This window comes from Alosa sapidissima, chromosome 12 (assembly GCF_018492685.1).
Source record: "Alosa sapidissima isolate fAloSap1 chromosome 12, fAloSap1.pri, whole genome shotgun sequence".
Taxonomy (NCBI): domain Eukaryota; kingdom Metazoa; phylum Chordata; class Actinopteri; order Clupeiformes; family Clupeidae; genus Alosa; species Alosa sapidissima.
The window spans coordinates 21,611,547-21,627,257 of record NC_055968.1 but is presented as its reverse complement, the minus strand read 5'-3'; the positions used below and the strand labels follow the sequence as shown (position 1 = coordinate 21,627,257).

Sequence of the window (15,711 nt, the reverse complement as noted above, 5' to 3'; positions counted from 1 at the left end):
TCTCTCTTCCAAGCACAGCACAAAGGTTCATGAAGGACACTATGGGGTAACAACAAGAACAAAACAAAACGAAAAACAAAAGAAAAAGAGGGAGCAGAGGAGCACTTCACTTAGTCCTTCATTAGGAGAATCTGTGGCAGAAAGTGTCGGCTGTCAAACACAGACACAGTGGAACAGTGTGCTTACTGTTGAGTCACACACAGCTGGAACAGACAGGCGCCCAAACCCACAGGGACACCTGTTACACATCAGTCTCCCACACACACACACACACTCTCACAGACACACACGCAGATACAGAAACACACACCAACAAACACACACACCCACACATTCTCACAGACACACGCAGATACAGAAACACACACACTCACAGACACACACGCAGATACAGAAACACACACACTCTCTCACACACACATACGCAGATACAGAAACACTCTCACACACAAACACACACGTAGATACAGAAACACACTCTCACACAAACACACACGCAGATACAGAAACACACTCTCACACTCACACACACACACACGCAGATACAGAAACACACACACAAACACCCACACACCAACCAATGACGACCTTCTAAAACAGCTGCCACTTGAACAACAACTTTTCTCAACAGAACTGAGGGATGCACTGACTGAACACAATACAATGAACCCACAAAAAATAATAATAATAAAAATTGTTTTTAAAATAGATTTTTAAGCCCCGACCAGTAGGGCATTTCATCTGAAATCCCTCTTTGTGATGGAAGAGAAAGCACTGAAAACACAGCCTTCACAGTACCTCTACACAGAGATTATACTTTAATGAAACATATCAAACATAGTAAATCATTATTACGTAACACAATGGATAGGCCATACATACAGAACAAGTTAGCACCCCTGTAGGGTAGGAAAGCCGCAGAGAGAAAGGATAAATGACCATTTCATGAAATAATAAAAAAAAAATTCTCCATTTCCGACAGCTTCAGACTGTGGTCGCTATAGAATACAAAGCAACAGAAACTAAATTAAATTCAGAGCAGGTAGTGTCTTCATCACGGCTGCCAACTCAGACTAAAGATAATCTATCGAGAGATCAGAGTATTTGGGACAAATACCGAGCTACTGAAAAAAATAAAGAAAATAAATATATATAAAACCTTCAAAAAACGCCCCCTATTCAATCATCTGTCCAAATCACCGAAGAGCGAGACACCAAATGCTTGCAGAAGGGATTGGATTAAAGGATAATTTTTTTAATGTTTGGCATCAGATTCCCTGTGCTGGGCTGGTCTGGTCTGGCCACCAAATTGTATTGTGCATTTGAGTTCGCATGAATGTGCTGGAGAGGGATTGCTCATTCGAGGTCTTTGAGTTGTTTATAAATACGGACATTAACAAATTGATTCTGTAAACAGGCTCTCCTTTAGTCACATCTGGTTTGTATCATTCCGCCCCCTCAGTCATCAGGGGACCATCAGTGCGAAGTGCCACACCCTTTCATTGGGTCATCAGTAAACATTAATCACGGGATCACTGTGACATTTCTTGGCATGTCATCAACTGCTCCTGAGTGGTATTTTTCCTAAAAGCATATCTGGCTGAAGCTTGTGGTTCTATCAAGCGACACTACGCTCCACAGCTGAGTAAAGGGATGCCGGCCCACAGACCTATCTATTCCATCATCTATTTCACGGGTCAGATATTCAGTTGGACAAAATTTTACATGGAGTGGCTCTTGACAGGAGAGATTCTATCTAGAGGTTGGTGTGGGGAACAATCTTGGATATTTGGAAGTCAGTTACTTAATTTGTCCTGAAGGAAATGTGTAAGATTTAGTTAATCCTTTGAGTTAGTGAAGTATTAAGTCAGAGTTTTGAAAGAGTTAGTGAAACAACATCTTCCACCTAGGTCGCTCTGACCGGCTGGAGCCTTCCCTGACCCACGCAAGCACAAGCACGCAGGCTGTCAGTTCATCATATCACAGACAGAGAAGGGTGGTGGGTGGTTGGCAACAACTCCCCCCAGCTCCTATTCAGCCCCTAGCCATGTGGAACCATGTGCCCATCGAGCCAAACGAGGCACAAAGGGCTGGATTCATGGTCCATAGGCCAGCCTCACACACACACACACACACACACACACACACACACACACACGTACACACACACGTACACACACACGTACACACACACACACAAACTAACACACTCTAAAAGATGAGAGAGAGAGACAGAAAGTCATGACAAAAGACATTGAAGTCAAAATACCCGTCTGTACTTGGCCATGACAGACAGAGAAAAGAAGGGAGGAAGGGAGTGTGTCGAAAAAAAAAACACGGCAGGGGGACGGGAAACCCGAGGGATGAAGAAGAGGGAGGGTGGAGGGAAAGTGGAGAAAGAGAAAGAATTAAGGGAGGGTGGAGGGAAAGTGGAGAGAGGAAGAATGTGCTGAAAAGAGGGAGCTGAGCAAAGAAAACACACAAAAAAAAAAAATGGAAACAGAGGTTTTTGTCCCTCACATGACACCATACAGTGACAGCAACCCTGAGGAGAAGGGAATGACTGGGGTTCTGGGGGAGCTGTTGTTCATCACATGAAACAAGAAGCTCCTTTGTGTTTTACTATGTAGAAAAACAGTGTGATGACAATGACGCTGGCAGTAAACATCTATGCGAGGGTGTGTGTGTGTGGGGGGGGATGTTGGGGTGTTGGGGACGTGTGTTGTGAGACGTGTGGGCTATTGTAATTCACTGGGACAATAGCCAATTGTGAGGCATTTGTGAGACCAGCCAGACCAGGCTGGGCAAGGCAACCCCCCCCCCCCCCCCCCCTTTACCCTACAGTATCAGCTTTGAGATGAGTTAGGGAGTTTGCCTGAGTGAATCCGAGTGTGACTGGCCCCAGAGAATGGAGGCGTTCTCCATGGTCACAACACTGCAGCCGGGGGTCTTGGAGAGCGATGTGTGCGCGCCGGCAATGGATACATCAATGGCTCTTTTGTGACAAACTCAGCTACAGCTTTCAGCAAAGAAGCCTGATGTTTATTGTGGTCTTTTTAGCAGTGAAAAAGCACTTGCAGAAAGCAAACTTTGCATAGGCACAGTGTGTTACTTAAAAGCGACAGAGTTGTTCAGAAGTCACTTCCCTTAATCCATAGAAAGGCAGACATTTCAGGGCATGATTTAACTACCAAGAGGTTTTTACATGTAATTGTTAAAATTAAAGTTATTTGTGAATGTAACAGCATTGTATGAAACAGAATGTCTAAATTGCAAAACTACAGACTTGACAGACAGACTGAAGGGAAACAGTTTTAGTGTGACAAAACAATCACAGCTTTGGGGAATTTTGGCGCAACGAAAGAGGCATCTGAGATTCATTCAGTGCACGGTCAGTGATTTCTGGAATGCTCCATTGCGAACAATGTAAAACTGACCTTTACACAGGAAACACTGAACCATTAAGTGAAACAGACCAGCACCCCCTCACACACGTGCAGAGACAATTATGAGACCACAGGGACTCCCACACAGACACACACGCATGCACACACGTGCACACACACACGCACACGCACACACACACACACACAGTGGTGTAGTCTAGTTTGCTGTAGATTACACCACTGCACACATGCTCACAGATATGAATACACACACAATCCACAAACTCTCATGCAACATAAGCAACAATCTGACCAAAATGTGCCTTGACAGACATCCATTTCAATACAGTTACCTAGTTGGTGTGTGTGTTCGTGACAGTAAGTGAAAGAATGTGTGTGGGTAAGTCAGTGAATCAATGTGTAAATCAGTGACAAAACACATGAGTAAGTATGTATTAGTTTATCAGTGTGTGTGTGTGTGTGTGTGCATGTGTATGTGTGTGTGTGTGTGTATATTCACCATACTCACCTCATAGGCCTGAGGACTGGTCAGGCATCGGGCCAGTGGACCACAGCAGCTGGGCAGAGTGGTGGTGAGGGGTGGCCCACTGTGGGTCAGGATAGGCTTCAGGTAGCTGGACTCTGGTTAAGGAGGCTCACTCTCAACAACAGCATCAACGTGCACAAAAAGCATTAACATGTGCCCACACTACTCTAGTGCATCTACCCTACAGCATGCAAATAGGCCTACAGGGAACAGAATGGTGCGTTATCTTGACTGCCTAGTACGATGTGGCCATTCACGTATATCTAGTGCAATTACAATGCTATTAAGTAAATTATTAACAATCGAACGTACTTCTCTTGTATGTAATCGATTCTAAGCCATCTCTAAGTAATGTATTATTAACATGGAGGGCATTCTGAGACTGCAGACCTGAGGGATGGACGAACGGACAGACAAACCACACCGAAAATGGCGGACGTAATAATAATAATTAAACAAGCTTCTCTTGTCTGTGAGAAGAGACGTTACAGAGAGACGTTACAAGAGACGTTACAGATCACTCCCCTTAATCAAACAACTTCTACTCGCCCCAGTTTATCTTTCAATGACAGGTGACAATATGACAGAGAACACAAGTTAGACGTGAATTAAGGATTATTGACACAGAACACGAAGACACCTCATATAGCATGGAACTTATAGTGACATACTCAGGTGACTCTTAATCCACAAACTCGTGGAGGACAGAATTGTCACCAGGTTGCCAACTCAGCCCCTCATACATGTACCACTGGGGCTTCTGTACCATGTGAATCCCATTTGAAACAATTCTAACAGCTTAAGAGCTATTAGATGAATGGGTGATATGAGGGGCAAGCCTGAGCGGACTTGACACTGGCCATCTGAGCTGCGCTGAGCTTGTGCCTACCTCAGCAGAAGAGGGCTATCGTTTATTACCTCATTCACGTGACAACGATGATTAAAGTACACATGCGCTATAAATAGGCCTCGACCTAAATAGAAGCCCAGAGATCCAGATACAACTCCCCCACCAACCATGCCCTGAGGGGAGCCTTGCTGAGACCCAATGGAAACCCCAACAGACTCAGTTTAGCAGACACTCTCTGAATTTATCTACATTACACCCACCCTCATCCAGCTCCTTAATTATACCCACCATCACTCTCTAAAGGTGACTTGATCACTTCCTTCACAGCTATTCATTTCAGCAGACACCATTATCCAATTTAACTTAAGTGCATAAGTACAGTGCAACGCACAGAAGTGCTTTTTGCTGGTGTGACAGTAAACGTCACACAACATGAAAACAGTAATTGGATATGGTTGCATCATTGCTTGGTCCAGTGTGGTTGAACTGAAAGCCACGGGCATGCTGGGAACCGCAGCAATACCTCTAATAGTAATACAGTGCTGTCGAGTGACAAAGTCCCTTTCGGTGTGCCCAGTACGTAGCATTATCACAGAATTAGCACAGAATTACACATGTCCTCCCGGGTTCTTCGTTAAGCCAACGATTAATCATATCAGACTCCGACACAGTGAATACTGCATGTTATCTGTACTGGGGCTGCAGGGGGACACATGAGCGGTGAGCCGGATTCTTTCCGTCCTTCTTTCTTCCCGTCACTCGTTGAAAAATAACTTTGTTTGATACGGCGAGTACTTCTCCATCATCTGCTATAAGCATAGCCAGGATAAAAATGTATGTCAAAAATATGTATATTATATATATATATATATATATATATATATATATATATATATATATATCAGGGCTGTCATTTTTGGAGAGTCTGATTAAAAATTAAAAGTGGAGCACAAAGGTCAGACAAATGGGGCTCATGAAGTTTAACTGGGACAAGAGGAGGCCTGCCAGTCAGACTCGGAGTCCGACTCGGAGCCCCCTCAGAAGAGTAGTGCTGTTGAATGCTGGGAAGCCGTTTACCAGAGTGTTTGACCAGAGAGTGGCGGCAGAAGGGGGTGGGTGGATTAACTTTGCTGCAGGCAACAGCTGAGAATGTAAATGAGCATCTCCGTAAGAGGATAACCAACACATGACTGGGATGGTGGGTGGGTGGGTGGGTGAGTGAGTGAGTGTGAGAGAGAGAGAGAGAGATTGGTTGATTAGAAGGCAGATGAGGTCAGGGAAAGGGTGACACTAGCACTGGCACTGTGGTGTCCTCGCTACCCAGTAGCCACACAAAGAGAACAGCAGCGGGGAACTCCTCAATTAAATTCAGAGCCCCACAAACAGCAGGTTTTATGTCAAATGAGATACACGGGAAACTGAGGCACACTCTAATATGCTGAATTTACAGGAATTACATGTTTTGCGTTTACTTCAAACTTATAACACTCAAAAGAAAACCCTTATTTGTAGGCTAAGTCCCTTTCAAAACAAGCGTCAGCTAAATAAATAAATGAATGAATGAATGTAAATGTTATGCTATGGACATTTCAACATGTTATGTTCTGCGCCACCAGGTTTCCATGATGGACAGCAACCCTTATCTTTCACACTTACAGTAGGACTGCAACAGCAGCAGTAGGGTGCTGGTGTGGTTTGTCAAGAACATCACACTTCCGATGGTAAAAGCCACAAAGTGCATCAACAGAGTGACACCAACCGACACTGCCACACATGCGCATGGGCCCCAAACACACCATTCGAGCAACACGTAATTTCATGAGCTCATTTTCCCCGGTGCAAACAGCTTTACCTTGTCATTTAGATGTACTTGTCTTTTGATAAATGTCAATTCTTAATTGTACAAGGAAAACAGCCTCTGGGGGGGAATCTGAACACACATGGTGGTAGGCTAATTAATGTCTGTGCTCCTGCTCTACTGTTCAGCGGAGCTCCCCAGGCACTGGAGTTACCGTGGTGTGAGCCCCCTGAGGAGAGAAGACTCCGCCAGACGCCTCGGCTCGACTCGCGTCGTCACGCCTCCACACCTGGGGAGGCAATGGCTGCAGCTGTGGAGGAAGTGGGGGGAGAGACGTGTGTGTGTGTGTGTGTGTGTGTGTGTGTGTGTGTGTGTGTGTATGTGTGTGTATGAGAGAGAGACAAAGGCCTAGTTCACACGTACCAAACCGATCTTTTTTTCCTCTGTCTTCCCTGGAACCGTATCAAGAATATTTGTGTCCAAACGGATCCATCTCAACACGACTCAACACGTTACTTCATACCCCAGGCCTATAGGTGGCACTGTTTCTTTACAGAAATTGACCAAAACTTGCGCTTTACAAACAGACAGAATAGGCTACGACGAAATGGCTAGTGCAAGGAAACCAGAATTGTTTGTGTGGACTGATGGTGAACTGTCAATTGTAGTCAACTGTAAAACTAATAAACTTTATTTTACAGTTTGTGAAGGGTGCAGTCCCGTCCTTTATTTGGCTAACGCAGGTAGGCCTACTAATCACCTTTACTTTCTTTGGTTGTAGGATAGCCAAAACTAATGTGATCACAGACTATCACCGCAATTAGGCTACTAAACGCAAGGCTTACCCAAGTTCTAGGCTATTCTGTCGCCACATTTATAATATTGCTATAAAACCTTCGTTAGTAACAGTCAATACCTTTGCAAAAGAGACAGAGTGAGAGTAGAGAGAGAGAGAGAGAGAGAGAGAGAGAGAGAGAGAGAGAGAGAGAGAGAGAGAGAGAGAGAGAGAGAGAACGTGAGCTATCAAAGAGACTTTGTGTGTGTGCGCGTGTGTGTTAAAAACTTTCACATAAAGGACTTATTTACAGCGTTCGTCTTGCACTTCCTATCTGTTACCCATTTCAAAACATAAAAACCCTCCATGAAAACAACCAGACATACACTGACTTATGAGGGCCTCAAACAGTGAGACTTCTAGAGCATTACTTTATAACTGGTCCCATCCATAAAGCTGATTGGGCAAACAATAACACAGCTTTCACCAGCTGGGCTGTAGATTAAGCAACAAAAGATTTAGAGAAGGACTCATGTATGATTCACAGATTTAACCATGCTGGGCAGTTGTGAACCGTGAGCTGCTGCCCTAAACCCACGTACAGTGCTCCGCTCTGCCAAAGGCTATGGAGTTCACCATATTATAATGGCCAGGGCAAAACCAACTTAAAACATTTACACCCTTCGATGAATTGAAACAAACCATGAAGAAGGAGAAGCGGTCCACTCCACAATGCAAAGAAAAATGAGCTCAATAGAGGAGAAAGCCCAATATTGCACAATATGCAATACAGCTGCAGGAAACGAAAAAAGACACACAAATGTGAATTTAAAAGAAAAGGAAGTTCAGTATCCTTCAATCTAGAGTCTTTTTACGAGTATAAACTTTTGTTTGGATCAAAACGATGGTGCAGTTTTGAGTAAGACTGGAATAAGCATTTACAACGAAATAGCATATAGCATTTGGGGGCAGCTTCGCTATGTCAAAGTAAATTGGCCTTTTTTGGGGGGAAGGGGGTTGTCCTGTGAGGAAATGTGTTCTCTGCATTTTACCCATCCGGGTGTAGTGTGCACACATTCATACACACGCACACACACTTGGAGCAGTGAACTGGGAGCCCACACACACTAGGAGTATACCTACACATCCGGAGCAATGGGCAGCCCTTAATCTGGAGCCCGAGGAGCAGTTGGGGGTTAGGTGCCTTGTTCAAGGGCACCTCATCCATGGATGTGGATGTGGGAGAGCCACATTTTTCCCTACCAGTAAGTACCAGTACCACCCTTCGGTCACAAGTCAGATTCCCTAACCAGTAGGCCACGGATGCCATTAACTTGGCTAAATAATCATTACACGTCTATGCGACTATGGAGAGGGTCTCTGCAGTCAAACTGAAGGCACAATCTTGTGTGGAGAAGGTCTGTACATGTTGATTACCGAACATTCCTCCTTTTGCGTCCACTGACAGTTGCTAGTGCTGCATTTGGTAATCAACTTGGAGAAGAGCAAGGTAATGCCACTGACTGTACTAACAGTCCTTGTTTGTACCCTTTATTTAAACTTACAAGGGTAAAAATACTTCAGATTGTCTGAAGAGACCCTCTCCACAGTAGCATGTGTTTTTGAGCCTAGTTAATAGCTCAAATAAGCGATTTACATTGACGTAGCAAAGATGCTCCTTGAATTTCCCCTTGGGGATCAATTATGTATGTATGTGTGTGTGTGTGTGTGTGTGTGTGTGTGTGTGTGTGTGTGTGTGTGTGTGTGTGTATCTATCTATAGCTATATTAGCAAAGGCTACACTATGTGCTATTCAGCTTCAAATGCTTATTCAGGTCTTACTCAAAACTGCAACAATTGATATCATCTTGGTCCCAAACAAAAGTTTAGACTTAATATCATCTAAAAATAGGCCCTAAATTGAAGACTACAGAACTTCTTTAAAGGAGACAGGAATAGAAATAGAGAAGAGAGATCTTTTTAGAATAGATATCTAGAGGTTCTTCATTCTGCAGAATTAATTGGCACAAGGGTCTACTTCTCTCAGTCAGCAGCTACTCAGCCGATCCCTAACCAACCACAAGAATCTAAAAAGAGTCGTTTGGAACGGAAGAAAGAAAGAAAGAAAGACTGACAGCAGTGCAATATCTGAAAGTGAGAAAAATGAATTTAGAATTTAAAAGTTTCAGTTCAAGTTCCTGAAGAAAGTTTGCTTATGCTTTAGAACACACTGTGTGCTGTAGTATTCCAAATGAGGGCAGGCTGTCATGTCTTCCTCTCTTCTCAATGCTGATCAAAACCAACCAGTCCTGCCTAATCAACCCCAGAATTATTCAACACCTCTCTGGTCTGCTCAAACACTGATGTCTGAAACAAATTCAAATCCTCCTCCGACCTAAGCGGTGCCAGTCGGCCCCAATCATTTCCATCCTCTACTTTGCACTGACAGACAAGATGGAGATCTCACATTTCCTTGACTCATTATTTGCTTTGGTCTACCGCTGTGCAATTCGAGCCGCCTCAACAAAAAGCAGTCAAAAAAAAGTGATGAGGCTTTGTGTCTAGTTCCCCTTGTCCTCCCCGTCTCCGTGATCAGAGGTGCAAGTCAATGTGTGTGTGTGTGTGTGTGTTTGTGTACAGTGTGTGTGTGTGTACAGTGAGTGAGTGAGCGAGTGAGTGTGTGTGTGTGTGTGTACAGTGAGTGAGTGAGTGTGAGTGTGAGTGTGAGTGTGTGTGTGTGTGTGTGTGTCTTCCCCATCCCTTGAGCCTGTTGTGAGTCCCATCTGGGAGGCTGAAATGAGAGCTACACATCCTCAGCTGTCAGGAGCTGCAGAGCCCCTACACATTGAGCAGAGAATCAGAAAGGATACTTGTGATCAAAGGTGTACCACAGGCGGAAGAGCCAGGCGCTCTCCTGCTTCGTCTTACTCGGGCCCTCCCCCTGAGCGCCATCCTGAAAGAGAGAGACAGACAGACAGACAGACAGAGAGAGAGGGAGAGACAGACAGAGAGAGAGAGACACAGGGAGAGAGAGAGACAGACAGACAGACATAGAGAGGTAATTTCTTTCATACATCAATTCTATGCTTGATCAGAAATGAGTCACTGTGTCATGCCAAAAAGCTGATCTGATTTTGAATTTGAGAGAGAAAGAGAGAGAGAAGAGAGATAGAGATGAAAGAGTGAAGAAGGGAGGCTGTGATTGAAGAGTGTGCACAGGTGGAGGCTCTCTTTCTCAGGCCTCTCCATAGAGCAGAAGAGTCTTCAGTACAGAAAGTCCCAGATGGGCCTGGATCTGGACGCCCCAGCACACAGCATGGCTGAGTGTGTTGCCAAACTACTCAACATCAAAGTGTGTTTCATGTACAAACTCAACAGTCAAATAGCCAAACTCCCAAAGGTGTGGCACATGTGAGGGGCTTTATTTCACTGGGAGCAACAGTGTGCATTCACCTCCAACATCCACCTCTTCACATGGTGCATCTTTTTGTCTCTCTCGGTCACTCCATCTCTATCAGTTTGTTTTCCTGATCATGCATCTTAACCAGCATCTGCTTTGAGGTCCAGAATGATTCATCTCAAGAAATGGAGTGAGCGCATCCATAGAAGCAGAGCTGCTCGCGGAGAGATGCGGTCACAAAAACTCGACTGCATTTTGGTAAAAGTGTGAGTCATCTGCTTGATGATCTAGCAGTGGATGTGTAATGGCTGGGTAGAGGAGACACATATAACTCAGAGCTCCTGAAGTTCACACACTGGTGTGAAACCAGCAGTCTCTTAATACTCTCCAACCTTCACCATCTCTTAAGGCTCCAACGACACACACAAACACACACACATCTGATTACACTTCCCCAAATGGCCTTGGATCAACACTCTCCTACGACCTGCAGGTTCTAAGAATTCGCACGTGTGTGTGACACCACACACAGACACACACACACCTGTTTTTGTGAGTAACACTGACAACCTGAAAACAGAAGCCCTTAAATGTGTGAATGCCTTTTCTATGACAGGGGTGTTTCAGTTATGAGTGTGTGTGTGTGTGTGTGTGTGTGTGTGTGTGTGTGTGTGTGTGTGTGTGTGTGTGTGTGTGTGTGTGCGCAAGGGAGGGGTCTGAAATACCACAAATACAGAAGACACCCATATACTCTTATTCATGTGTGTGTGTGTGTGTGTGTGTGTGTGTGTGGTGTTCAGTTAAAAGAACACTGCTCTGTCCTTCCGCTCTCTTTGTCTCCTTTAGCTGCACACTCTACACTGCCAGTAGCCCGGGTCATAAACCCACAGTGTTGCAGGATACAGACCAGAGCACAGAGCACAAAGAGAGAGAGAGAATGTGTGTGTGTGTGTGTGTGTGTGTGTGTGTGTGTGCTCAGCTAGTGGTCCAGGTCATAAACTTGTGTGTGGCAGGAAGGACACCAGAGCACAGGCCATCTCTTGGCCATGTGTAGCTGAGAGAGAGAGAGAGAGAGAGAGAGAGAGAGAGAGAGAGAGAGAGAGAGAGAGAGAGAGAGAGAGAGAGAGAGAGAGAGAGAGAGAGAGAGAGAGAGAGAGAGAGAGCAAGAGAGAGCGAATGTATATGTGTATATGTGTGTGTGTGTGTGTGTGTGTGTGTGTGTGTCCAAGAGAGTCTCTGAAGCAGATAATCAAAGGTCGGTTGAGTGACACACGGCAGTGGAAACTAAATTGAAAAAGTGCAAAAATCAAGCTGCACCAGTAGAGAGCCAGGTTCTACAGAAAATATGAGCAACAACAAAGCGACCACCAAGGCAAAGGAGGAGAATGGAAAGAGAAGTGAAAGTGTGGCAGAGAGCAAGAGAGAGATGGCATAGAAAGATAGTGAGAGAGGAAGATCAGAAAAACAGAGAGTGTGAGCATGAGAGAGAGAGAGCGAGACAGAAAGATAGAGTGTGAGAGAGAGAGAGAGAGAAAGAAAGAGAGAGAGAGAGAGTAGATGCGAGAGAGAGAGAGAGAGAGAGAGAGAGAGAGAGAGAGAGAGAGAGAGAGAGAGAGAGAGAGAGAGAGAAAGAGTGAGGGTTGGTGACCAGAGAGATGAAGGCCACAGGGAGAAGAGAGTGGAGAGTGGAGAGTGGCCTGTATGTCCACACTGCAGAGAGGCAGGCGGTGAGACATTAAACTTACTCCCTGCAGGACCTGGAAGCTGTCCCCACACTGCTGGAGATCCTGGTCGGGATCCACTCCAACCCTATGATACACAGAGAGAGATGGAGCGTCAGAGTGTGTGTGCGCGTGTGCGTGCGTGTGTGTGCGTGCGTGTGTGTGTAAAATGCCCATACTGTAGACAGTGTGAGTGTTCAACCACATAGAGACATACGCATATGCATATGCACGCAGATACACTTACATAACCATAACCACCACAAGAACACAGACACATGTGCACACACACACACACACACTTGCACAAAGGAAAATAAACGGTGACGGCAGAAGGAAGACAGACTTCATGACTTATTCACAAGCGTGTGTCAAACTGCTGACTGTGAAGAAAAACGCTCGTCTGTCATGGGAACCACAAAAACAAAGATCTCATTGAAAACACCTTAACATACAGTTTGTGGGTGTCTGTGTGTGTGTTGGGGGGGGGGGGGTACCTGTCAACAGCAATCCCACTGCTCTTGTTCCTACTGCTCTTTCTAGTGGCATAGCGACTTGGGTAAAAGTGATTTTTCACATTATGCAACAGACAGTCAACCTGCTGTGTGTGTGTGTGTGTGTGTGTTGGTCTGCTTCTCAGTGTCATAGTGATTTGAAGACAACAGGTGAACATCCAATCTGGTGTGTGTGTGTGCGCAAGATATGACCCAACGTGTGTGCTGTGTTGTGAGGAACTGATGCGTTGCATTACCAATGGACACGGAAACAGAAATGACCTCACATGCAAAACATACAACACACAGGTGTTACTGTTCCACCAGTAATAATCAACTAATTTGAGAGACTCTAACTTGTGGTGTCCAACAGTCAAGTTGGAGACCAGTGAGGTCCAGTGAGTCATCTAATGTCATCTTCCCTATGAGTGGAGAGGCCCAGCTGAGTGATGCATGTATTTATCATTTTAAGCTTGTACTATTTTTGTTTATTCGTGTAAATATTTCTGTAGGTATCTAGGTCACATCCTTTATTTATGAGTATTGGCGTACTGAACTCAAGTGTCATCATCAGCCACTCAGGGCTATTGACTTTGTAGTTTGATGCTGCAGGTTGGAAACCCAGTGAGCATGACGGCTTTTACAGCATGGCATTGCCAAACGTAATGCCAAAATACACATACAGGACATAAGGTAGCTAGTTTTCACAAGAGCCAGCTGGGCTGTTTGCATTTGCAAGGCAAGAATGATTTATCTTAGCTATAGTTGTAATGGCTCTTTATAGCAGAACTTGGGGTGTTAAGGTTCACTGTAGTCGAGTCTGAACAGATCCAGGTTGGGTTGAGCTGGATGACCTTTCAACCTACCCGCTAAGTCACCCCCAGCCGATGTTGAGTCATTTCACGTTGGCTTCCTCTACATTTGGCATCTTCTTTGGAACAGTGGATTTAATTAGAATGAACCTGAGATGAGTGTATGTGCCTGTGTGTGTGTGTGTGTGTGTGTGTGTGTGTGTGTGTGTGTGTGTGTGTGTGTGTGTGTGTGTGTGGGGGGGGGGGGGGGGGGTGATGGCAGGGGGTGACATTCGGCAGCCCCATGACCAGAGCGCCAGACGACCGACACGGACAGGAGCCAACTAACTAAATGGCAACAGGTCTCTCATGCCCAAAAATCTGTTACAAATGCCTGCCTGGCCATGAGGGTGGGTTTTCTGATGGTGATCTAGGAGTGTTGCTATGAGTATTTTCTGGTTGTTTTGGACCTTGTCATCCGTTTAAGACAAAACAGAGCACAGGGCACTGGACACTGGTTGTCTAAGCTAATCTTGGCAAGGGCACAATGACTGAATGAATTTGTGTGTTTGACTCTGTGTGCTTCCGGTTCCACAAGTGTTGACTTTTTCCCCTTCCTCTGACTCCGACCAACTCTGGCAACCACGAGCGTTTTTAATTAATGGAAAATGTCACACAGTGACGCCACCACTGACAGTGACGCAGTTTAAGTCCCCCTGCCTTTCACAGGCCTCTGCCATGTCTGCTGGGTCTGGTGAGTCAAGACCCCCCCCCCCCATAAAAAAAAACCTCCTGTCAGAGGCACTAGGAAAAGTTTTCCAGCTCAGTGGGTTTACAGTGAGGGGGGTGGTGGGGAGGGATGTTGTTGATGGAGGGGTGGGGGTTTGAGGGAGAGAGGAGGCTCTCTGAACTGCAGAGCACCAACTGTCCAAACAAACCTCCCAAGCTAAGATCTCCATACGGGGAAATGGCACAGGGTCGGGGTGGGGGGTGGTGGGGTAGTTTCTTCTTCACTGCCAGAACAGGGAAGGGAAGGGAAGGGAAGGGAAGGAAAGGGAAGAGAGAGAGAGAGAGAGAGAGAGAGAGAGAAAAGGATGGCCAGTGGAGACTGGGGGAGAGAAAGAAAGGTGAGGAGGAGGTCAGAGGCTCTGGCAAAAACAAAGAGGGGGCAGGAGGACTGGAGGGGGGGGTGGAAGTCTCCGGAAGTATCTGCAGCAATCTGGAGGCCCCAGAGCAGGGACGGAGTTTGTGTGTGTGACAGAGAGGGGCTGGGGGGGGGGGGGGGGCAGGTTGCTCTGCTTCCACCGGGAGAGAGTGAGAGGGGCTGATGAGCACATCAAGACGGAGTAAAGTTTCACTTGCACAGCAATTGAATTGTACAGCAGGCAGTGTACATGCTGCACAGTACAATGCAAACTAATGTGATGAACCTATGCACACTATACAAACACACTATATATACACACAGAAACATCTCTCAACCGCCCTCTCTCAGTCACACACACACATTCTCTCCAACTTGTGCAATGACCACAAACACACACACTCTATCCCTTGTGCTCTCACACGCACACAGCTGATTAATTTCCTAAGACCATGGCTTTATGGCGGGCATTGATGACCCTAGATGTGGAGATTCATCGGTTTGGCCTGATTCACCATGCCCCCGCGGCCTCTGAGCCATAATCTGCTCATCTGCTCAGCCACTGGCTGAATGGCTCCCAGCAGGCCATCCATGCAAACTTCACCAGAGAGGGGAACACACACACACGCACGCACAAAGAGGCCATCCCACTACTACACTTAGAGAGGCAGAGAAGAGCCCTAGATTGTGTCGTTGTGTTTTAAAATAGCCAGATGCATGTAAGGGGTTTGTTTATTTACGTGCAGTTTCATGATGGGTGAGGCCCCAATATATGACGACGTCAATGAACCAGTCCTGTGACAAT

General features: G+C 45.7%; 1 protein-coding gene across 2 annotated transcripts in view; it reads right to left on the bottom strand.

Moving 5' to 3' along the window:
* Positions 1–15,711, bottom strand: part of slc9a7 (solute carrier family 9 member 7) — a 52,907-nt gene that overhangs the window by 3,950 nt on the left and 33,246 nt on the right. For both annotated transcript variants that reach the window (XM_042111792.1, XM_042111793.1), the window contains 3 exons: positions 12,502–12,565; positions 10,227–10,309; positions 3,916–4,021 (listed from right to left, as the gene is read on the bottom strand). In XM_042111792.1, coding sequence (XP_041967726.1) covers positions 3,916–4,021; positions 10,227–10,309; positions 12,502–12,565 — 253 coding nt within the window. The remainder of the gene's footprint in view (positions 1–3,915; positions 4,022–10,226; positions 10,310–12,501; positions 12,566–15,711) is intronic.